The sequence below is a fragment of the Thamnophis elegans genome, chromosome 6 (genome assembly GCF_009769535.1).
Source record: "Thamnophis elegans isolate rThaEle1 chromosome 6, rThaEle1.pri, whole genome shotgun sequence".
NCBI lineage: Eukaryota > Metazoa > Chordata > Lepidosauria > Squamata > Colubridae > Thamnophis > Thamnophis elegans.
The window spans coordinates 58667908-58694260 of record NC_045546.1 but is presented as its reverse complement, the minus strand read 5'-3'; the positions used below and the strand labels follow the sequence as shown (position 1 = coordinate 58694260).

Below are 26353 nucleotides of genomic sequence, written 5' to 3'. Positions count from 1 at the left end.
TAAACGAGAGATATAAATGAGACTGGGCAAAATGGATTGATTATATACAAAATAAATATGGATAAACGAGATGGGGAAAAATGGATTAATTATATTCAAAATAAATACGGGACTAAGAAATTCCAGATAGCTTATGATTAACACCAGGATTGATATAAATTGTTTAAAGTTAGTTTAGCAAGGAGGAGCTAAGCTCGATGTAAAGAAGTTATCAAAAAAAATTTACTTTTTTTTCCCCAATATATTTTAGACTGTTTTTGTTGAATTGAATTTATTTCATTTATATGCCGCCCTTTTCCCCGAAGGGGACTCAGATTTATGTTAAAGATTTATACCGTGTATGGGTTCTGGGAAGTCGGGGGAGGGAAGGTTGGGGGGGGTTGGGGGGAGGGTAGGAGGGAGGGAAGTTTGACGAGGGATGTTAGATTCTAATGTAATATGTTTGCACATGAATACTGTTTTCTCTTATTTTTTCTTTAAAACTACGATATGTTAAGTATATTGTTATGGAAGTATAAATACTATCAACATAGATCGGAGTTTGCTCAGAAGCGGAAATACACCAATGAGAGGAAGAGTGGGAAACAGAAGGGAAATGGGAAGAGAGGGAGAGGAGAGGGTAAGGGGGGAACATGAGGAGGATGAGGATAAGGAGGAGTGGAATGTAGAGAGAGGAGAAGGAGAAGGGAAGGGGAAGTAGAGTAGGAAAGGATGATGGAGGGAAGATGGCTAGAGCCAAGGTGGCGCAGTGGTTAAATGCAGCACTGCAGGCTACTTCAGCTGACTGCAGTTCTGCAGTTCGGCTGTTCAAATCTCACCGGCTCAGGGTTGTCTCAGCCTTCCATCCTTCCGAGGTGGGTAAAATGAGACCCGGATTGTTGTTGGGGGCAATATGCTGACTCTGTAAACCGCTTAGAGAGGGCTGAAAGCCCTATGAAGCGGTATATAAGTCTAACTGCTATTGCTAAGATAGGAAGTAGGAGAGAGGTAGAAGAAAGAGGTGTATGGAGAGCAGAAGAGCTAATAATGGGTTTTTATTTTTGGGGGGACGTTGATGACAAGAGGAACTGATGTAATCATTAGTTATTACTATATGATACTGGCTATGTATAGTATACATGTGATTGTATGTTATGAAAATGGAAATAAAAAATATGTTTAAAAAATAAAAGGACTGAGGGTACACAAAATATTTGTGCACAAGGGCTACTTAATCTAAATGGCCAGCTGTGGCAAAATTTCCCTGCTTCTTATGAGCTTATTTTTTCTTCTGAATATATTAATATTTAATTGTGCAAAAAGTCTCCAGACTCTATGTGTCTGTGTGTATACATGTGTGCAGAATCAGATGGATTTAGAAAAAAAAAGGATGGTCAGCTGCCACTACTGAACTTTTTGTAATATCACACATTCTCAATGAGCCAACTGAAAAGAGAAGCGTAGTGCAGATAATAAAGTGAAAATATTACTAGTCAATCCGGTATGTATTTTTATCAGGTCCCTGTGCATAACCAATTATGGACATTGATTTCCGATACATCATTTGTGCCATTTATAAGATGTGTGTAAAACATCTTTGTATCTTGTTCTAAACATTTAGGGAAGCGGAGTTTCCATTCTTTGCTTAGTTAACATTGAAATATAATTAAGAGAAAACAAGCAAGCATCACAGAAGTATAAATAAGTCTGCATGAAACTGAGTAAAGACATGTGAGCATATGTGCACGCTCTCAGTAGTTATAAGTTCAGCATAGAAAAGCCTTTCAATCAGCAATTACTGATCCTGTCCCAGACAAAAGAACTACTACACAAAACTATGTTTCAGTGCGCTAACACCTGCTTTTTTATTTTCTCTATTATAGTATAATTAGGAATAATCCATAATTCTTGATTTAAGAAATCTTAGATTAAATCCACTGTCCCTATTCTTAACAATGGCTTTCAGAAATTAATTCATAATCTCTTGGCACTTACTATGATGACTGCAGAACTCTATATGTTCAGCCACCCCTGTTATATGGCTCTTTATCTACAATTCTGTAACATAAAGGAGTATCTATGGAGATTCTCAGTCATCCAGGTCATGGTTGTCCCAAAGGTGCTTTTTCCAAGAGGCAACTGGACTTTGTTTTTCTTTGAAAGCGTTTGGCTTCTTCAGCTCCCATAACCCACCCAGTCAGAGCTGAAGAAGTTTCTGGGATGAGAAGACAAACATCTTCAAAAGAAAAAAGTCCAATTGCTTCTTGAAAAAACATCTTGGGACAACAAAAAGGAGTCTACTTTTTTCCATCAGTTTTATTCCATTGTCTTTTGTTGTATAGTAAATTAATTATTATGCAACATAGGAAAGGACAAATGATAACAGAAACTAGTATTAAATTAATTTGACAGTTACCATAGTGCAGTTACATTTAAGCTAGGAGAATCCCAATTTAAAATCTATGTAAAAGGTTGCAGTGCTATTACATTGATTCAAACATGTATTACAAGATAAACTGTGAACATTCTGCACATTCATTCTAGTAATGTAAAGTACAGCTAGGTTTGTAATAAATGGCATTGAGGGTTTTCAGTAGGTTAGGGTAGGTCAACTAATGTCTGTTCAGTTGATTTATTTCATGAAATCTCTCCTTAGGGTAGCTATTATTTTATGTTTATTATTAAGTTCTAGGCTTTAAAGCCAAGCAGCTTTGAATATATTACATATTTTACAATCCCTTCCAGAACAATAAAACAACTGCCAAAATGTTTTAAAGTATCAGCAAGATTAGAATTTAAATGAAATTGTCTCAAAGGGGGATACATACAAGAACACATTTGGGCAGATTTATATAATGGGAATTCTGTTGCACTGTGTTATATTTAGTAATAAAGTAATAAAAAGTAATTGTAAACATTCAGCAAATTCCTCTTACAATTTTTGTATCAACTTCCCTGAATTAACAGCTACACAGTTTTAGGCAATAGGTCTTACTTAGAGAGAAACCTTCAGCTCTTACTTCTTTTTAATCTAATTCATCTCCAGTGCCTATTTTCCTTCTGCTTCCTTTAATATAAATGCCACATTTTCTCCTATAATAAATCTCACAAGGAATGTGTCCAAGTTGTTTTCCTCAACCTAGTGTTGAAATCGCCCAAAATGATGAATTTGTCATTGTCAAAGCTTATTCAAATAATTTGATTCAGGTCTTCATAGAAAGCCTTCTTATCTTCAAATGTGCTGGTGAGAATTGGAAAATGGGTGCTGACAATTATTATATACCAGGATATGCTGAGAGGAAAGCAGAACTTCATGAGGCATTCATTTATTCCAGTGGGTAGAGTTCTTCAGCAGAGCAGTTTTGACTGCAAAATCTATTATGTGAGTCCTGTTGTCAGTCTATTTTCCTTTTCCAAAAAAACCTCACTTGCAACTTCCTGTAATGAACCCTCATAAGCCAGCCTGGTCTCACTAATTACAGTAATGTCAATGCTATAATAGCAAAGTTGGGCTGCCATGAGCACTGTTTCTCTTTGAGCTATGGCACCTTGCCTCTATTCAGCAATGTATGTTCCAGGCTCCAAAAATGAGTTTTCTTTGATTCCCCTCACCCTTGATTCTTGACTGTTAAGGGGATGATCTGCTAGCTACGATAAACTAGTCAGATGTTGTTGAGGGGCAGGCAATGTTTAGATACCTTTTATATCCCCCCCTCTTATATGAAGGTGAACACTGCTATCTTAAAAGGTCTGCCCAGTTGCCCTTGATGTTGCCAGACATTTCTGCTGCCCCGGATACACAAATGAACAACCAAGTCACATATTGAAATATGAAATACAAAATGGACAGTATCTATATCTTGAAACAGAGTCAGCTGCCAGACAACAAACAAGTTGCAAGCCACATACTGTAGCTGATTGATGTTAGTTGAAAATTCTCAAAGAAAATGTAGACTACAAAGATTCAATCAGTGCTTTTTATCAGAGAAATAAAATAATTACTGCTGCAATTGAAGAGAGGCTTGCTATTATGCTTACTATGTTCCATGCTGATGTGTGTTGAAAAATGGACCTTTCAATCAAATTAAGTTAAAAAAACATTTATAGTACATTATAAGTTTCTTTTAAACAGGTTCCACTGTATATAATCATTCTTACTCCTAAGATTGCAGAATTTTAAAAAATATTAAAGGAACTTTATTATCTGCAGTACTTTTGAGCACTAACTTTCTTGGTCTACTATTCAAAATTTTATTTGCAAATGAGAGAAGGCAAGAGATTTTACATGCTATCTAACACATTCTGGATATTGTTTGAATACTAAGCACAACACATGAAGATACTGCCAATTTAATCTGGTTTACTCATTGATAGAAGCACCAAATTTTATAGCACTATTTATAGTGATGGTAAACACAATTTTAAGCTATACGTCTGGTCATGTTCTGAGGGAATATGTAATAAGAAATATATGCAAACCAATACAAGAAATGTAATTAAATATGGATTATTAATGTAAGACCTCTTCTTAAGAAGGATTCCTTTCCCAACATGAAATTTTCCTTGTTTGTTATGTACAAGCTGTTCTTAATTTTACCATACAAACTATAGTTTTGTCAACCATTCTTTCATCTAACCTTCTGGCGTCCTTTCGTATAGGGATCATCAGGATGTTCCAATGGGGGATTTACTTTGACTCCCATCTTTCTCAAGAAATTTTTTGTGAACTGATCACAGTCTATAATTTTGTATCGTTGGCCATAAAATATGACATCAGTGTCAAGGTTGAAATAATCAACAGTATAAAACTGATCTTCATTAGGAGGCGGGAGTGGAATCCGATGGCGCCTAAGAAGTGTTCCTGTTTTGAAGAAAAACACAATTAATATAACTTACTCCCAACTGAAATTGTGTATTAACATTATTCACATGAAATCTCAAAATAGTTACATGGTAACAGAAATGTTGCCTGAAATATTAAATAGGGTGAATTTAACATCAATTTAAACAGCGCCCTTTGGACTGTGCCACTTGAAACTTGTATCTGAGAATTTCTCTCACAATATCATTGATAAAAACAGTAAATCAGGATTTTATTCCTTGATATATTATTTCTATATGCATTCAGAATTCTGAATGCAACTTACAGAATTTTGTGCCTCTAATTCCAGCAGCTTACTAGGTAAATATGTAACATTTCAAACAATTGCCAGTATTTTAGCATTCCTTGTTTGAGATTACCCTCTACTTATAACAGTTTGTTTAGTGACTGACTCATATTGATGAGTTGAAGCATCCCGGGGTCATGTGATCACTTTTGTGACCTTTTGATAAGCAAAGTCAATGGGAAAGCCAGATTCACATAATAACTGTTACTAACTTAACAACTGCATTGATTCACTGGGGCAAGAAAGATTGTAAAATGGGGCAAAACGCATTTAACAAATGTCTCGCTTAGTAACATAAATTTTGGGCTCAATTGTGGTTATAAGTTGTACTGTGTTGCTCTAATACGTTTTTGTTTGGTTTCTAATTAAATTGTATGGTTTTAACTGTTTTTCTAATGCAATCGGAGCCCCCTTGAATCCCTATATCAGAAAGCGATACTATAATTCCTATCTGCCTAAATAACAGCAAGTCCTTATCCCATCCCTTAAATTGTCCAAAGAATCATTTAGAGAATTGGTATTGTGATTAATATCTGTGAGAGTAGGGGAAGAAATAGAGAACACTTATATTAAAATAAATGTCCAATAGCATAGTACTACTTATGACTATCTTTAAAGCACAAGACTATGACATTCATATAAAATGGCTACCGAAAGTTTGAAACGTCTTAAGGGAAAGGATCAAAATTCCTGGAAAAGATTCAATATATAATAAAATAAGTAATGGAAGCATACTTTTTTAAAAAAACATCATGTATGTAAGAACCTCTTAGCTCTCTCCCCTGAAGCTCATAGAGAAACATGTTACTGGGAAAAAGCTATAGCTCATAGAGAAACATGTTACTGGGAAAAAATAAGTAAAAGGATACTTCTGAGCATTTTTTAAATCAAATATATTTTAATGGTTATATAACATGGAAGAAAATGGAAATTACCCTGTTTTTTTCCTGGCTTCAAAGGAGAGCAGATTTCCACACTCAATTGTTACTAATGCCTCACTGCAACACTGAGTATCATTAGTTTGAGTTAAGCAATTCTTCAAAAAGGAACATATGACAATGCAATATAGGTAGTCTTTGACTTACAATATTTCATTTAGTGACCATTCAAAGCACTGGTGGGTTCCCGATCCCATTGCAACCGGCAGCATACGCATGCGTACTTACCACCCACAACGCTCCAGCTGGTTGGTGAAACATCGCACAGGCATTATATGCTCCGTGTGCGTATGTTCCGTGCTCTTAAGCCCCGATTGGCTCAAATACAGGTAAGGCGAGCCAGGCAAGCGGGTGGGCCCTCCGGAGCACCCTACCGGAACAGTACTTGGTGCTCCCAGCAGGCACCGGTATGCCTGTATCGGTCATATCCCACCACTGATTCAAAGTTATCACAACATTGAAAAAAGTGACTTTAGACTGTTTTCATACTTATGACTCTTGCAGCATCCTCACAGTCATGTGATTAAATTCAAACAGTTGGCAACTGACTCATATTTAAGAGAATTGCAGTGTTCCTGGATCATGTGATGACTTTTTGGACCTTCTGATAAGCAAAGTCAATGGGATAGCTAGATTCACTTAACAACCAAGGGTGGTATTCACTTACTTTCCCTACTGGTTCGCAAATGCGAGTGTGCGCATGTCAGAGGGCAGTCGGCTTTTGCTCCTGGCAAAAGTGATGCTCGCTTTTGGCAATACCCATCACATGGAATGGCATTTTTCAGGCAGTTAGCCACTTTTTTGGCCTCTGCCCAAATCGGGGAGGAAAGCATTTTTGGGTGGCAGCGGTGTGATCTCCTCCCCAAGTCCAAAAATGGGGTGTAAAGTTGGCGCTGCCACCTGAAAATGTGTTCCTCCCCAGTGCCCCATTGCACATCGCAGAGCCGCGCACCCTCTTCCTTCTCCGCAGACTCACCTATTTCCTCATGGGCCAGGAGCAAAAGTTGACTGCCCTCCGCCTAGGTCATCTAGAGAAGGGGCAGGCAAAGCTGCTAGCCACCTTGCCTTACACCTCGTGTGCAGCGCCCGCTTCACCAACGGATTCCCGACCTCCATGCTTCCCCGGGACGCTTGTGGGTGGGACCAGCGGGTGGGCGGACCTACCTTCGGACTATAAGACACTTCCAGATTTTCACCTTCTTTTGGGGGGGGGGGAGATGCATCTTATACTCCAAAAAATATGGTAGTTTGCCATTATCTTTTCCCTAGGACTGAGGGACAGTGATTGACCCTAAGTCACCATATCATTTTGGACCTAAAGAACCAGGATCCACAGTGTCTCAGTTTCTAGCACATTGTTTTTAGCAAAACCATAAAAATTAATTGAGATTCGATTAGGGTTAGAGTTAGGGTTTGGAAAGAAAACACAAAACATGGGAGGAATACTGCAAATAGAAATGCTGGATATAACCTCAACCAAATGACCAACAGATTTTCCTGATGCTTCATTAGTTTTTTTTTTAATCTATCTATCGTAAAAGGTGGTGTTACAGCTGTATTAAAACTCAGAAATATTACTATAAATATTATACTAAAAACTAAAAGCAAATAAACAAAAATTGTTTTCTTCATTATAACTGAATGAAAAAAGGATTTCCTTTCTGAAGAAAACATGTAACTTTCCCATTTAGTGTTCATAAACATAAATCAGTTAGTATTAGATTTAGCATAATGTAATTTTTTTACTGATAATGTGTCATCAACTTTAAACTGTTGACTCTCAAAGATAAAGGAAATTTAAACTATCTTTTCAATTTCAGATTCAAAACACGATTATAATTCGTATGAAATATCGTTTCTAAAATTCACACATAAATCTAATCACAGGACCATCACAAAATTATTTTGGGAAACTATATACTGTATTTTGCAATAAATTCCACTAAATTTTATATTGTGTCTGAAGCTCAACATAATTAAGTGGTTCTTGACTCTCAGAAAATGTATTAGGCAATTAATTAAAAAATAGAAGAATATGGAGAAGTGGCAAGATTGAAAATAAATAAAGAGAAAACTAAGATTTTAGTGAAAAAATGGACAGATGAACAGAAAAAAGAATGAAGAGAATAGATATTCAGATTACTAAGCAAATATACAAAAGGGGGAGCTCAAAACTAAACAAGAATTGAGTGATCAAGGTGGCATGGCACTCAAAAATCTGGATTCCTTTCAGTCTGGTTTCAGGCCTGGGTACAGCACGGAAACCGCTTTGGTCGCACTGATCGATGATCTCTGGCGGGCTAGGGATAGAGGGCATTCCTCTATCCTGGTGCTTCTTGACCTCTCAGCGGCTTTCGATACCATCAACCATGGTATCCTTCTGTGACGTCTGGAGGAGGTGGGAGTGAGAGGCACCATTTTACGGTGGTTCTACTCTTACCTCTCTGACAGGTCACAGTCGGTGTTGGTCGGGGGGCAGAGGTCGACCCCTAGGCCCCTCAAATGTGGGGTGCCACAGGTTCGGTCTTGTCCCCCCTCCTATTTAACATCTACATGAAACCGCTGGGTGAGATCATACGATAGCACGGGATAAAGTACCATCAATATGCAGATGATACACAACTGTATCTATCTGCCCCGTGCCAGCTCAGTGTAGCGGCGGACGTGATGTGTCGATGCCTGGAAGCTGTCAGGATCTGGATGGGGATGAACAAATTGGTCCTCAATCCCAATAAGACTGAGTGGCTTTGGATGTTGCCCCCGAAGGACAGCCCAGACAGTCCGTCCTTGATCCTGGGGGGCGAAAACTTACAACTCTCAGAGAGCGCCCGCAACTTGGGGGTCCTCCTGGATTCGCAGCTGACACTGGAACACCATCTGTCGGCTGTGACCAGGGGGGCCTTTGCCCAGGTTCGCCTGGTGCACCAATTGCGGCCCTATTTGGATCGGGGGGCACTTCAAACGGTCACTCACGCCCTTGTCATCTCAAGGGTGGATTATTGCAATGCGCTCTACATGGGGCTACCCTTGAAAAGCGTTCGGAGACTACAGTTAGTCCAGAATGCAGCCGCGCAAGCGATATTGGGTGTACCGAGGTACATCCATGTTACACCTGTCCTCCACAAGCTGCAGTGGCTACCAATTGGTCTCCGGACGCAATTCAAGATGTTGGTTATTACCTTTAAAGCCCTACATGGCTTAGGACCAGCGTACCTGCGAGACCGCCTACTGCCACATACCTCCCAATGGCCGATAAGATCCCACAGATTGGGCCTCCTTCGGATGCCGTCAGCCAGACAGTGTCGGCTGGCGGGCCCCCAGAGGAGAGCCTTCTCTGTGGCTGCTCCGACCCTTTGGAATCAACTACCCCCAGAGGTCCGGACCTTACGCACTCTCATGGCCTTCAGGAAAGCTGTTAAAATCTGGCTGTTCTGGCAGGCCTGGGGCTGTTGACCTTATTGTTAAGGTCCAGCCCCGATTAGAACGAATGCGTGTTGTGAATTTTAAACTATTCTTTTATTTTTCTTTTATTTTTTCTTCCTTCTTTGTAAGCCACCCGGCGGCCTATAAATTTAATAAATTTAATAAATAAATAAATATGAAAAAGATGTTAAATTATATGTTAAATTAATTCTATAAAGAATTAACAGAATTAGATAAAATATTAATAGGGACAGAAGAAAGATTGATAAAGAAAACGTATAGCTACTTACTGGACATCAAACTGGAAGATGAACAAGTGAAGAAGACAATGATAGCATGTGCAAAAAACTTTGACTACACAATAGAACTAGATAAATGGCAAAAATTGTGGGACAGGAACTATAAATTAACAATGTCAACTGCATATAAAGCAAATTTGTATAAGATGTTTTATAGATAGCACTTTGCGTCAGCGAGGTTGGCAAAAATGTTTAAAGATAAGTCAGCTAAGTGTTGGAAGTGCCACCAGATACCTGCATCTTATTATCATACATGGTGGACATGCGTAGAAGCAAAAAAATACTGGACAAAAATGCATATGTGGCTGGAAAAGATGATTTAACAGCACATTGATTTAACACAGGAAATATTTTTGTTGGGAATTTTACCTGAAGCCTATAGTAAGGGGAATGCATATCTAATTATTCATGTATTAACTGTAGCTAAAATTGTATTTGCACCAAACTGGAAAAGTGAAGAGATACCTACTGATGAGAATATCATTAGGAAAATATTAGAATGTGCAGAGATGAATAGATTAACACTTACAATTAAGGAGAAAGAACAAACTGAATATTACATGACATGGGAATTGTTTTATTGATGTTTGGAGAATAAAACAGAAGTTAGAAATAGGGAAATAAAAGATGATTAGCAAAATATAGATAATATGTTAAGAGAGAGATCTCTTCCAATTCTATTATTCTGTTAAAACATTTGTAGTAAAAAGATATAAAATACCTTGTGGAATTCCACTATTCTTCACTTGGGGTTCAACAACCTGAATTGTGTCATCTTCAAGATAGAAATATATTTTACAATGTCTTATTCTATACAGCTCTTGATTTTTGTCAGGAACTTCTTCATCAAAATAAGCACTAAAAGACAATACCTACATAAAAGCAAAGAAAATCAATTCTATTACTACTACTACTACTAACAACAACACACACACACACACACAGTATATTCATATATATATATATACAGTATGCAAACACATACACATATACACACAGTGGAAAAGTTGGATTCTAACAAAGGACTATGCTATTTTGTATTTATTATGGAGATATTTTAATAAGGTGTATTGATCTTTTATAGAATCATAACACTGGAATTTATTTTATTATACAATTGATTAGTTATCCAGATCCTTTCATTTAGTTATGACGCAAATAAACAAAGCTCAACAGTCTAAGAATGATTATTACATCAGTATTACATCTTCCTATTTCTGAAGGAAGGGAGGAAGGGAGGAAAGGAAGAAGTGAAATCAACAGAAATTCTCAGAAGTAAACAACTTTTTTAATTGTCAGGGACACAACAACAGAAATTATAAAAATTTTAAAGGAATTCTATTGAATGTCACTCTGTCTGATTGTCCTGATACTGTAAACACATGGCTATCCAGATTTTCTGGTTTTGTAATATTCATTGGAAAATAAATGATTTAAAACTGTCTTAATATGATGGCATATATTTTTGTAGTGGATGCAATCAGGATGGCATATTGCAGAAAGAAGAGATCCTTTAGCATGCTTTACTGAAAGAATACCAAAGCATGTTCTGTTATCAAGATAAGAGGGACAGCAGCTATGTAGGCCAGAAAAAGATTATGAAAGATAGAGTCCTGTCTGAATTTACCCTTAATGATAGATTTAATCTCCTAATTACACAGACTATGCATAGTTAATTAAACACTCTGCAGCTAGCACTACCAATATCAAATGGAAATAATCACAAGCCTCATTAAGAAAAATGTTCATGTTAACAAGGAAAAAACATTGCAAATGATACTTTCAGGTAATTCAAATCTGAATTTTTGAAATGTCCTTTTTTCTTGTATGAAGCTTTGGAAACAATTCAACACCATCTGCTTGGTGTTTGGAATGTACTATATGTGCTGATGTTTATTCTCTCTTTTTCAATCAAATGAATAGAAATTCTACATCAAGGAGAGAAAAAAACATGGTGGGAGACAGTGAGAATGGCCATTAGCCAAATCCCGGAGGCACTCCAGGAAACTGCAATATGTTTGGCTTGCTTGAACAATACAGTTTAATGAACATGTTTTATAAGAAACATTTTCAAGCATGAATTGTCCAATTTGTGACTTAACTATATCCTAATCCATAGTCCAGTTAAGTAATTTTATTTAGATTTATATGAATTCTGTCCCACAGGGTTTTTTTTCAGACTGAGAAATTATTTCCCTTCAAAGCACTTGGCTGAACTAGTTTGTAAATCATGCTGCAAACATTACATTTGTGTGGCAAGCATTACACAAACAGAAAATTTAAGACCATCATTTTAGGTATTATTACTATGCATGAAATGCAAACCTTTCTCTAATCATTGTAATCCTTGGATTTGTATACTTTGAAAATATAAAATTAGGAGTAAAAAGAATAGTCTGTGAGCATTTCACATGATACACTTAAATGCTGGATTACAAATGGAATACTTCTGTCTATATAAAAAACACAAAGACCTACAGGATCTGGCTAAAGGCATTCTGTGTAACACATGGTCAACCAAACACATTTTGGAAAGAAGCATGGACAGGAGGTGATAGCCCTTTTCCATTGTTTTCTAGTAGTCTGTAATTAGAGTGTGTGATTGCAGCAAGATCTGAAAAGCAAGACAATAAATTGGATTAAACTGTGTTTGGCAATCCTGGATCAGAGGGCTTGCTAATCACAGGAAGCCTAACAGTCTGTTTCCAAACATCCAAGTTAGAGTGTGAAGGTACAGAAATATGATTTGTAATAGACCATTATCTAAGTAGCCCCACAATAATCTTGCAAATTAAATCAATATTACCTTAATTTTCTAGATGAGGAATTAGAGGCTGAGAGGCAGTCAATTTCTAAGGTACTAAACACATTCATGGTATTGTAAGATTTTTCTAAATTTATAATTTAGATTACTTTCTGTCAGAACTTTATAGTCAAAATCCCAAGCTAGATGTATCCTTAATATTTATTGTGTTGTAATATAGTTCCTTGTGTAGGCGTAGCGGTCACCCATGGCCCAGTGGATAACGGGGCATGCAGAGCCACGCTGAATCACACAGGAGACAACTGGCTCCGAGAAAGCCATAACATCCTGATAATGCATAACATAACATTCTGAGATGTGCTCTACCAATGACGTCCAGGATTTGACCATATATAGAGAGAACTTTCCTGAAGCAGTAGATTAGAAATTGTACTTTTACAGGCTGTTTTTAATCACATGCTATTGCTCCTCCTGCCTTTGTCCTGTCTCAATAAAAGGGGCTACCAGACCCCCAATCTGGGTCGCTCCATCCCGAGAAAATTTGTCTCCTGTCTTTTCTCAACATTGGCTTCATGGGCGAACAGCGGAAACTTCACATTTGGTGACCCCGACGTGATTCGAACACGCAGCCTTCTGATGGACGTGATGCAACGTAATCGACGTGATCTTCCTGTGTCACCAGCCTTTCGCTCATCCCCGACTTGGCAAAGTCTCGCAACCAGGGCCTGCCATTAGCGAACGGAGCACCCTCCCAATCGTGAGTATGGGCTCAGGTTTCTCGAAGGCTCAGACTGCACACCTGCAGGAGCTTCGGGAAATCGTTAAATCGTCTGTTGCAATCTCTCAAGCGACAGGCCATCCGCTTCCTATTCCCCCGAAAAAACATTTCCTCTCTCTATTGGCTTACATCTATGAGAATTGTCCCATTTACCCAGAGAAGGGCTCTCTTAAAGTTTCCTTATGGCTTCAATTGGGTGTTTATTTTCATAAGGAACCTCGAGCCCCGCCAGAAGTTCTCACTACTTGGAGACTTCTTGTAAGATGCCTTCAAATTCATGAGGAAGGTATGCAGGGGGCTGCTTTTAAGCCCTCGGAATCACCTCCTCCACGCTACGAGGAGATCGCCTCTCCTGCTTGCCAGGCGATGGCCCCCTCCGAGGCCTCTCCAATTCCCCCGGCCTCTCCACCTCCCCCGGCCCCTCCGGAAGAGAAGGTTTCCCCTCTCCCTTCCACCCCTTCCCCCACCCCGCAAGTGTGGCGTAGCGCTCTCCAAGACGCTCTGCGCGATGCTTTCAATCAAAGGGACATGGAATTGATACAGGATTGTTTCCCCGTTTCCTTTCAAGCAATTTCCACCTATGGGGTGCAATCCCCATACTGCAAGGGACTGTTCCGAAACCTTTTGTCAGGCATGCTTCTTACCCCCTCTCAGTTTGCCATTTGGACCTCCGAATACCTTAGAGAGATTAACAAGGCGATTGCCAAGGGTCTGCCTAACAATGTTACCGCCCCTCAGCTAAAGGGAGGGGATGGGTTTGATACGGGGCCTCTGCAGGCCACGGCCCCCCGGGAAGCCCTTGGAATTCTTATCACAGATGTTTCACAGAGCAATTGATTTATAGGATCCGAATTGGAATGGAGAAAAATGGTTTTGTGCATGTGTAAGTTTGTGTGTGTATGTGTTTGAGTGAGCGAAGGATCCAGTAAGGGAACTGTGCCTATTTAGTAGGTAAATTATGGGGACAGGTTGGGCAGTAGAGAGTGAAGAGAAAGTGATGAAAGTGAAGGAGGGAGGGGGAAGAGGAGAGAGAAGGGAGAAGGAAAAAGTGACAGAAGAACGTGAAAAGAAGGAAAGAGAAAGTGAAGAGAGAAGAGAGGAAGAGGAAAGAGATATCCCACAGCCTTTATAACACCCCTGTGTTTGTTATAGAAAAGAAATCTGGTAAATGGAGTTTTTTGCATGATTTGCGGGCTGTTAATAAAATTCTCCAACCCATGGGAGCGCTGCAGTTCGGCCTCCCCAATCCAAATTTGATTCCCTAAGAATGTGATCTCATGACACTTGTCCACTATTTCTCAGACACCCGCCCTTTTTGCAGCCCTAATTACAAAAGCCCTTCCGCTCCAGTGGAAGCCTCCTTCAACAGCTTTTTTCTATCGAAGACGCTATAACTGTCTTTGCCGATGGGAGCATGTGCCTGGCAGGAGGATGGTACATGGCACACCCAGCTCACAGAGCCACAAAAATCTGCTCAAACAGATGAATTGGCCACTTCCATCTTGGCCTTTCAGTTATTTGATACAAACAACCGTTTAACTTAATTCTTGATAGTCTTTATGTGACTCAGATTATAACCTGTTTGTATGAGTCTTATCTCTCTTCTTCTATTGATTCACAACTTTTGTCTCTGTTTCTCACTTTACAAGGTCTTGTCTCCTCTCGCTATTATTGTTTCCATGTCTCCCATATCTGAAGTCATCAGCCTTTCCCTGGGCCTCTCCAGGAGGGCAATGATGTTGCTGACGCTGCGGCATCAGCCCCCACCCCATGTCAATGTTTGTTCTGCTATCACACCTTGGGATAGCCACTCTTACTTTCATCAGAATAAAAAAGCGCTCATAAAACAATTTGGCCTTACGTCGGCGGAGGCATCAGCAATCATCATTCAACTATGCCCCACCTGTAGCCAGCAGGCAAACCCTCTCCCTATGTGGGTAAACCCCAGGGGAACAGAGTGTTGCCAAATTTGGCAAATGCATGTTACCCAATATCCTCCATTTGCCCCTTGGAAATATTTACATGTTTCCATTGATACGTATTCAGGCTACATTATGGCATCCCCACAAAGGGGTGAAGCCACCAAACATGTTATTAATCATTGTATTCGGACCTTTGCATCGCTGGGACGCCCAAAAGAATTAAAAACAGACAAGGTGCAGCCTTTGCTGTCTTTTGTAACCAATGGAGCATTGTGCATAAATTTGGCATTCCTTATAACAGCCAGGGTCAGGCGTTGGCTGAGCGCGCCAACCAGACATTAAAACATGCCCTGGACAGATATATTGGCAATAGGGGAAAATGCCCCCTGGCCTCCCAGCAGTTCAACACACCGGCAGCCCACCATCCTCGGCAGCGACTCGTCATTTTGCAGCTCCACCTACTGCAGACACCTCCCGTCCACCTGTCTACTATTGCTGCTTGCCTGACTTGACGTGGCGAGGACCTGCTGACCTGCTGACCTGATTACCTGGGAAAGGAACTACGCTGCAATCCACTAAAAGACAAAGTTCTTTGGATTCCAGGACAGCACGTAAGACCATATTTGCCAAAACCACCTATACAACCACCTACACAAACGCAGAAGCAGCCTGACCATGACCAACCAGCAGGAACCACAGCTTGAGGCTGTCTCTGTCTCTGACCTGGAGAACAGAGCAGAGCACCCTCCACCCTAACCCTAACCCTCCACTCCCCCGACCGGCTGCCCCGTCTTTCGCCGCAGATCCCCCTACTATGTGTTTGGTTGAATGCTACCTGTTGTCATTATCTGAACCAGTCCGGACAAATTGAAACCAGTATGGACAAATTACATGATACCGTTCAAGCAGTTGGACAAACATACAAGGCCTCGGACTCCTGATGGGATTGGATGACCTCTTGGTTACCTAATTTTAGCTGGCTGGGAAATGTTTCCAAGACCGTTATAACCCTTGTTGCTTTGCTGATACTGTTATGCTGCTGTATCCAATGTGTACCCTCTTTATTAACTATGTGTAAGAATATACTCTCTAGCTTGGCTCCACAGAAGAACATTCACATTGTCAACCACATGGAGTTACATGAACAGTCAACCCCTTCATGGGGAAAGATCCCTTCCGCATGCCCAGTGACGAAGAAGGAGACGCTGCCTTTTAAAACAAAAACAGTGTTGGAATCCATTCCGGGTGTGTGTGTGCAGGGCAGTGTCTGCTGTCTGAAACACACATACACAGGGATGCAAAAACATCGCACCAGAAACATCCTTCCGGCCTAAACGGCCAGGACTCACTATGCAGCCTCATGTAACATGAACTATGTGAGCCAGCTACTCCCACACATGCCCTTTCCCCTCCCAATGCCATGCAGCTTGTAATCTTCTATTCCCCCTTTGCCCACCCTTTGCCATGATGTGATTTTCTATTGGTTTATGTGTAGAATGCTGTGATCAGCCCTGTCAGATGAAGAGAGAAGAGTCTTTTGACAAAAAGAAAATAAAAAAGTAGGATTATTGCACAAGAGGAGCTACAACTAATATTTATAAAATTCATAAAAACTATAAAACAGCAAATGTAGGCCAAGTGTGCTTTTGCACATAGCGTATCCAGGATAACAAAACTCTGATTTGCTTACAAATTCAGTAGAATAAATCAATAGTAGAGATGAAACAAGTAAGAAGAAAGAATTTCTGGTCAATTGGACCGGGCATTTTTTTTTCATCTGAATAAATCTGTTAAATTTCATCTAACAGTTTGCAACGTTGGAGTGTACAGTTCTCTAATAATATGACTTGTGAACAACACACACTCACATAGACTAGAAGTTATTTATACATAATTCAAAACTGTTGAAGAGCTCTAGAAGATTTGACTTCTAACTGTTCCTGCAGGCACTTCTACATGTTGTCCAACCTCCAAAATGTTTTGTGTATAGTCCAATAGCACAGAATTTGTCTGGCAGTCTGGCTAGATTTCAATAACTCAATAGCAAAGACTTCGACCAATTCTGGACTATTCTCTTCCTCATTAGAAATTCCTCCACTTCATATGATCTGATGTGCAATGGTCAGTCTCTGATTCTCCCAAAAGGCTTTTTATGAGGTACAATAAACTTTTTTTCTTTCATTTTTTCAGTTAACTTATTTTAGGATCCAATTAATTACGGAAAATGAAACACACACAAAAAACAGCAGATCAGTGTGAAAAAACAAATTATTCACCTGTTTATCAAATGCTACCCATGAAGGTGCATCACTTCCAACACCTCTAGGAAATGCACTATACTTTGGTTTTAGTTTTTGTCCAAGCAAAGGTTCTCCTCCTATTCCAGGTTTGTCTTCTCCCACCAACATAGAAACCTTATTGCAGTAACTCCAATGTTGAGACTTATGGAACTTTTCTTTTCCTAGCTGCAATCAAAATGAAATAAATAGAAGACAATTATTTAAAAACAAATTAAGGAAAATAATGTTTTAAATATACAAAATAATTTATATAATAATTGTTCAAATCCATAAAACTCTGAAGGAACCTGAGTAGCAATCAATTCTATTATCTGTGCTGAAATATTGTATTTCAATCACATTTAAAGATAAAGGTGGGGCAAGACTGCATAATATTAAGAGCCCATCTTAATACTGTGCCTTAGTTTTACAAGAACCAATGCTAAAACTTATCATGTAACAAAACACAGACCTGACTTTGCAGATTTAAAGTGCTATTTCTGTTAATAACAATGGGAATGGATATTCTCTGTGAAAACATACATATACATTTTAATCTCTCTCTCTCTCTCTCTCACACACACACACACAAAACTACTAAAATATGGAGGGCTGATGATGCAAGAGGCAAAATCTATCAAGGTACACTTCTGAAACATTTCATTGTACTATGACTCTAAAAAAACAGAGGAAAAAGTGGACAGCTACACAGCTAAATTCAAATATTAAATAAGGATAGGACTACTAGAGTATGTGGCTTTTTAAAGTGTAAGATATTTTTATATCTGCATAGATGAGTAGCAGCCAAGAAATGATGTTGGCTAAATCTCTAACCCGCACTGCCAATGAGTTGTAAAATCCTTCTCTATATAAGACTTAGTCATGTCTTTGTATCAGAAAGCATTACACACTAAGAAAGGCAGGGTGTATATATAAATTATTCTGCCAATTTTAGCAATGAAAGAAGAGTGAAAATAAAACTGATTCATCCACCTTCTCTGTCTGGTACGTCAGCCATATTTCTACCAAGGATTCTCAATAATCAGGTTTAGCCTTTTTTTACCCAGATAGTGCAGGTCCAGGAAGCAAGCAGGGATTATACCACACTGACGAATCCTATAAATAATCTGAGACCTGATCAAAGACAGAGTTTGAGTCTGCCTTCTGAAGGGAAGAGATTCTTTCTCTGGTTGGACGGCAGTTATTGGGCATTTAGAATTAGTTTGACGCACGAAATTTACACACGTGCATAGGTATCCCCGCAAAACATTCTGTAAACCTAAACTTAGAGAGCTCCCGGTGGCCCCTGGATCTTACTCAACAATACTTACATTCCTGTTGAAAGAGTTCCCGGGCAGGAGCGGTAGCGCCATAGTTGTAGGGGTCCTGCCAGCCGCGCCCCCCGCCGCCTCAGGGCTGGTGTTGCTGCCCGAACCTGGCTGATCGCCCTCCGCGCTACCAAGGCCGAAGGAAGCGCAGCCGCGCTGTTTGGAGTCCAGTTGCCTGGAGACCCCCATTTGACGTCACATAGGGTGGCGGGGAATGGTGCGTTCGCTTCACCCCTGCTCTATGCTGCCCCCTGCAGACACAAGACTCTGCTGCAAAACCTGCGTGGGCTGTTGGATCGCGCTTTGCTGTTGAGGTATGCGAAGTTCCATCTACGGGACTGCTAGGAAAGGTCTTTCGTGCGTCCCCAAGGGATTGTTCCCCTCCTAGGTCACAGATTAATTAAATGGACATTTTTATTGACATAGGCCAATTCTTGAAAATGGACATAACCAACAGGTAACACTTTTATTATATTATACTTACGCTTACAGTTACTTTATGTGGTACCTGTAATATATTACAATATATTAGGTGGTATATGAAATACAGCTGACTTCATTTCGAAAATTCGGATCCCTTCAATTTTTATTTTAGAAGGCATCTACCACGTTGGGAAAGTTTGTTTTCTGTCCACTCAATGGCTGGCGAAATAATGCCTCATCAATCAGTCCTGTAGAGAATGATCATTGTTCTTTTATGTATATTTAACTAAAATCTGTTATACACATTTAGGAGTATAAGTCTTTTTGAAATTAGTAGGATAATATCAACTAAACATCCTAGGATGCTTTGTTAAGCTGTAATATATCATTCACTAATTTCACAGTTATATATACTTGTCTATACTCACCTGTAGCCTGAGAAGTGCAGGTAATCTGTTTCACTTTCACATTTGATGAAGTAAATAATAATCCCCAATTTGTTCCTTATCTAGTATCTTGATTTCAAATTGGGATTATATAACCTAGCACCTTTCCTGATATGATTGGCCAGTATTCTATAATCCTTTGTCTTTTTTTAGTATTTAAAACATCACAAACTTTTTTTTCTTACATGAGCCATTAAAATAATTTTGAAAACAAATTCATGTAAAGCCATTAACATTAAAAAAAATACCCTCACTGGTACTATCATTTTAATTTTTATCTGTCTCACTGAGGAAGAAAATTGGAGAGCAGATTCATTTTGTATATAGACTGGCTTCTATAGTGTTCGTTCTTTGATAGTTGTAACTGGAGATATTAGCAGCCTCCATCTTGACTTTGACTATTAAAACGATTTCCTCCTAGCAGCTTTAAAAAATCTGCATCTGCAAACGTGTCCGTGTCAGAGTTGGATAGTGAGATGGGTGGTGTCTAAATTTGATAGTTTGGTCATTTGCTCCTGTTGAGCAAATAAACATATTGTCAATATTTTATTAAATTTTTGGATTACTTAAAAAACAAAACAATAATCCAAACTACCCAACTTTGCAGAGATTTCAAATAAAATTGAAATTAATTAACTTCCCAAAATAGGTGAAGGCATGAGATCATTTTGATCTCAAAACGATGCTAAACACTGGTTTTCAAGTGGCCTCAATGTTGGTAATAATGGAATAAATGAATCGAGTATTGATCCAACATAGAGCAACCCTATATGTTCTTATATACAGATGCTGTATTGCAACAATAGCAGTACAATAGTTAAAGAGTTTGGTGAAAGCAGCCAAGGTAATATACATAGTGTATGTATGTCTTAGTGTGCATGGGACATCAAATGACATCCTCATATTTTCAAGGAACGCTGCTGGGCAAGTCCATATGATCCAACATCCATTCAACCATGATTAATTTAGCCACATACTCCATAATTTAATTTAAGTGCAAATGGGCAGCAGTTTTCTGGTGACATATCAATGCATTTGTGTGAAAATTCTTGTGCAAGAAGAAAAAATATTTATCTTTATTTCTTGAAATCTTGAAATCTTTATCTCCATCATGTTGACCATACAGCACACCACTGTTCAGGGTATAGTTGTATATCTTGGTGACATCTAGGATCAATTTGTTGGCCTTTTTAAATATAATCAATTACTGGTATGGTTTGAGATCCCTGCTTGAAACATACTTTATGCTACTTGTCATATTTGGTGTTTTTGCCAACATGAATTGTGAATGAAAATCAAAAATTAAGCCATTGTGTAACTAGCACAGCTTCCTGGAAAATAATTTTCTTTCCTCTCCTCTAGCTAGATTATAAACAGGTAATGTTGAATGACATGAAGCTAGCAGCAGCTGCTTCCCTCTTGAACTGCTATCTCAACATTGTACATTTCCTCCTTATCCATTACTTTCTTAGCAGTTAAACTTATTTTATATGAGTCTATTTACACAAACTTGGTAGTGTGTAAGGCCTTACATTTTGGTTTTCGTACAATTTCTTCATGAAAAGACAATCTTCAATTCATCTACAGTTCAATTATGGTGTCCTTTCAAAAGGAAGCCAAGTGAAATAAGTCTCTTTCTGATATCGTATCATTGATTATCACTTTTGTAGCCAGTTGATAATGGAATAGTAGTAAACTCTAGTTTACAACTTCTTTGTTAAAAATAAAATGACTGAATCAACCAAACTCTTTTATAAACAATGCTAACTTGGGAACCAATGATTTAAAAATGCATTATACATTAGTTGTCATTTAACTTTGAATAGAGTTTAATAAATGAATGTTGGTATCCTTTCTGCATATCCTTTGTGCTTACTACAAATCCTTTTTCTTTTCCATATAAAGACCAAAATGTCTTATTTCTTTACTAATCTTCTGCATTCCACATATATTCAAAATGCAACTTGCAAATTGCTTTAAAAACAAAAAGAGGTTTAGTGAATTTTATTTGGTGGTCTATTTTGCAACAGAAAAAAATTGTGGTAATTTCTGCTTGAATTGTAATTTGGCCAATATTCATTCCTACATATATGAATAAACATAGCAGTGACCAAAGATTTTAAAAAATCATTTTTTCATTCTGCTTAATAAAGATTGATTCATGATAAAATGACTGTCAGCGTTCCAAGTATCATGCAGAATTAAATCAGAGTCCAAGGCAAAACTATCCTTAAAGTTCCAATTTAATAAGTCAGACATTTAGCACATCTGTGAAAAATCCCAATTCTGGAAGTTACATTGGATTCCCACCCAGTTGAAAGTTCATGATCTTGTCCCCACATCCACAAATCCATCACAGGGTCCAATCTTCTTCCATGCTGGCATCTCCACCAAGCTGGTTCCGGTCATATGCAGAGGTGCGGAGACAAAAGATGACTTTGGACTTCTAGACAAGAATGACAACAACACATTCCACAATTCTACTCCTTTCTATCCCCCCTCCCAACTACTACACTAATGAAACAGCATAATGAAATAAGAGAGAGTGTGGCAGGCCAAAGATCCTAAAAGGGATATAACTGCAGGCCTGACAATGACACTGAATCACTCACAACATATGTAATACATAAAACAAATTCATAATAAATGAATTTAACTCACAAAGACTAAAAAGTCTACATGAGAACTCTTCACCAATTCAAAATCATTTCCAGACATGTTTGATCTCACAGTATCGTTCAGTAGCTAAGCCAATTTAGCTCAGGCCCAGCAGCAGGTTTTTGAAATAAGAAGTGAATTTTTGTTTGTGTTACTGCAATTCACCAAATTTTCTCCCCTTAGTAGGAACTCTAGTCTCCATCTCCCAGGCCCTATTCCACATAGTCTTTTCTAATAGAGAAATAATGATTTGGCTAGAGAGATAGATGATGATAGATAGATAGGTAGGTAGGTAGGTAGGTAGGTAGGTAGGTAGGTAGGTAGGTATAAGAAGGTTAATAGCAAAGTATTTTCTTCCCTTTTGATGAAACTCAGAGGAGAATGGAATTTTTACTGCTGCAGATTTGACAGTAATTTGGGACAGGAGACAGTGTTTTGCATTCTCCTATAGGTTCAATCAGAGGGACCATTGATTGGTTCGTGGATTTCTCAGCATCTTTTTTTTTGCTTGCAAGTTTTTTTTTTATAACATAAAAATTCCATTTTCAATTAAACAGTGTGTTGTCTAGGTACAAATAGTTTTAGGAAATAGTAATAAAAATGTTTACAACAATATTCATTACATTAGCATTGTTTATACTAATATTGATATTGTTGTTGTTTATGTAACCATTTCAACATACCTTCCTTATAAGCCACAATGCCAAACAAGCTGGACACTTTGGGTTTTTGAAAGCCCTACATCTGGCCAAGAGGCAGTTTTGTTGGCCAAGAATGAAAAAGGACATAGAGAGTTGTTGTGGCCCAGCAGGAGCCGTTGGAGCTGCAAGCAGGCTCCGATAGCGAGGGGCCCTATGAGTCGGCTCTGAAAGATGTGGAGGACCCAGGACAGGGTTCCGACTCTGAGCAGGGACCAGAGAGACTGGTTGGCCATCAGGAGGCGCCTGAGACCTGGAGCAGCGGTGAAAGCCAAAGGGAGTGTACCCATGACGTCAGGCCTTGGAGCAGTGGGGAGGAGATAAGGGAGTTGGTCCCAGACACCAGACAAAGGCAGGCAGATAAACGCTGAGAGCAACTACGCAGATACAGAAGATAATTGGACCCAGGTGGTTGTAATTAGGCTCCTCCCAAGAGAGTATATAAGGAGAGACTTTGGGAGAAGGCTGTTTGCAGGATTCAACTAATTATACCAATGCTGGAGAAGCTCTCAGGTGTATTTCTTATCTTGGAAGTCTGGATATCTGCCCAGGTCTTTTCAGTGTGTTAATTTACTGTGAATAAATTGTCTAGCAGTAATCTTGTCTTGGAGTGCCTTGGCGTACGGAGGGGGGGGGGGGTCAGAACAGAGAGTTATGTTAAAAGCTGTGCAACTATGCATCAATAAAGAAGAGATTGGGGAAGCCCCCAGGTTGCTACAACAAGTACCTGAGCCGACCCGATCCTGGGAGGAAATTGTGATGGACTTCATATTGGAAATCCCTGAGAGTAGCGGAAATGCAGTTAATTTGGACAGTAACTGATCTATTTTAAAAACAGGCTCACTTTATAGCCTGTTCCAGACTACCCTTAGCCCACATACTTGCGAAGCTGTTCCTGAAGCACATGTACTGGATGCATGGAATACCAAAAGAATCATCTCAGATTGGGGGATTCAATTTACGGCCAAATTTTGGAGGGAATTGGTATAGTCAATTGGTTCCTCCCAAGATCATAGCTCGGCTTTTCATCTGAGTACCAATGGTGTGACGGAACAAGCTAACACAATGGTGGAACAATACTTGAGATGTTACATTAACTACTAGCAAACCAAATGCACAGAGCTCTTGCCGTTTGCTGAAGTTGCGTATAACAATGCAGTGCATAGTAACACAGGACTTACTCCCTTTAAGGTAGTGAATGGACTGGAATTTGTCCCAATGCCTGAGTATCCTCAGGAACCTCCCTCAACAATCAGTCTGACAGAGTGGGTTGATTTGTTGCAGAACACTGGGGAAATATAAAGTGAGCAGTAATTAAAGTGGCAGAGGTTCAAAAGGAGCAAGCAGATAAGAGGCAGTCCCCTCAGAGACCATTTCGCATTGGGGAAAAGGTTTACCTCTCAACTAAATATTTAAAATGGAAACTGCCTTGCAAGAAACTAGGTCCTAAGTTCCGAGGTCCCTTCGCAATAGTGAAAGTCATCAACCTGGTCATGGTGGAGCTAAAACTTCCCCGCTTACTGGGTAAAGTGCATCCTGTCTTCCACAGCAGCTTATTGAAGCCAGTAATAAGTTTGGAGCTAAGACCAGTACCTTGGATAGTTCCTGGCCCCATAGTAGTAGAAGGGGAATCCCATTACAAAGTAAAACAAATCCTAGACTCTAGGCTATATGTGTGGAAGCTACAGTATCTACAGTGTGCTACACATAACAAAGGCAGAGGCTGGTAGAGCCAAGGTCATCTCAATAAGTGCTGAGCAAGAAAGGAGAGGAGTGCCTGAAGAACCTGCCATTTACGCAGTTGGGCAATGTGATCTGTGACACTTGGGGAGAGGGAATCATTTACTCTTTTAATTATACTGAACCCCGGGAAATATTTAGAGTTGGCTTCAAATGTGAATGTGCCAATATGATGTACCCAATAAAGAGACTCTCTGAGAATAGTTCCAATCTCAGAGTTCTGACGTGGTTGGGATCATTACTCTGAACCATCACATCTAGGCTAGAAATCAGGTACTATGAGTTCTAGTCCCAGTTTAAGCATAAAAGTCAGCTGGGTGAATTTGGGCAGGTCACTCTCTCTCAGCCTAAGCCACCTCAAAGAGTTATTTTTGTTGGAGAAAAATAGGACTATAATAAGAAGGAGTATTAGCTATATTCATTCCATTTAATTTTTATAAGAATAATAAAGGTAGATTAAAATATCTTTAAGAAGTAGGAAATATAAAAATATTTTATAGTTCAATTATATATATATATTAGATATATAATGCACTATATAATGTACCTTCAGGTAAGCCAGTGGGGCTCCTGCCTTGCTTTGTCCTCTACCCCCCTCCCACCATCTCGCTTTTTGCTCTTCACAACATGCAATCTCTCACAGTAACAAGAATTACAGGCATAGTAGAAGCCAAGCACAATCAGATGTCTGCCTGTCTGTGTGAGTGTGTGTGTGAGAGAGAGAGTGAGAGAAAAAGAAACTGCTGGAGGGGAGTAATGGCAATGCTGTGTGAGAAGAGAGCTATATCCATTGGAAAGTTACAGGTAGTTTGAAAGGGTTTTTGTGTGGGGATGCCCCTGGTCACCTACAGTGGTTCTGCAGCCACCTTGCCTTCTCTCCATCCCAGCTCACTGCTAAGCCCAGTTGTTACCCAGCATTCTCTGCTACCTCCCGCTGGATCTACCTCATGCACAGCTGGCATGAGAGATGCAGCACCCACCAGAGCCGGGGCTGTAGCCCAGCCTGCAGCCCCAAATAAACATGCAGGCTGGTGCTCAGTAGCTCAAATGAGACCCCTTCCAGCTGGAGTTGCGTGTCCAGCTGGGGAACAGTTCAGTAGACTGCCCAATTCTCAACCAGCTGTCTGCATGGTGGGAAGGAGCTTTCTCCTTCCCACCATGCAGAGGCTAGGTTGCGTAAAGGGGCTTTCCCCTCCAAGACCCTCTCAAGCACTGGGTTGCAAGCTCCACCCCAGGGAGCCTCAATTGGGGCCAAGCTCTCTGCATGTCCTGGCCTCTACCTGCCAGGAGAGCAAAAAGCCCCCACAAAGTCAGCAGCAGCATGGGCAGTCCCTTAGCAGCCAGCAGCATGCAGTCAAGAAGTGTCCCAGCAGCAGGCAGGGCAGGTAGAGGCCGAGGTGTGCTGAGTGTTTGGCCCGTCGTGGCTGTGGGCAAGCAGACAGTGGGACAGACAGGGCAAGGCCAGTGGTAGCTGCTCTCCCACTCCCGTCAGTCCCTGTGCTCACCGCCT

The 26353-nt window shown here is 39.6% G+C and overlaps 1 protein-coding gene across 1 annotated transcript in view; it reads right to left on the bottom strand.

Moving 5' to 3' along the window:
- EFHC2 (EF-hand domain containing 2) overlaps positions 1-19910 on the bottom strand; it is a 91764-nt gene extending 71854 nt beyond the window's left edge. The window contains exons 1-4 of the mRNA XM_032219215.1: positions 18882-19910; positions 17548-17736; positions 10529-10679; positions 4617-4840 (exon numbers count right to left, since the gene is read on the bottom strand). Coding sequence (XP_032075106.1) covers positions 4617-4840; positions 10529-10679; positions 17548-17736; positions 18882-19067 — 750 coding nt within the window. The 5' untranslated portion in view covers positions 19068-19910. The remainder of the gene's footprint in view (positions 1-4616; positions 4841-10528; positions 10680-17547; positions 17737-18881) is intronic.
- Positions 19911-26353: the final 6443 nt, after the last annotated feature.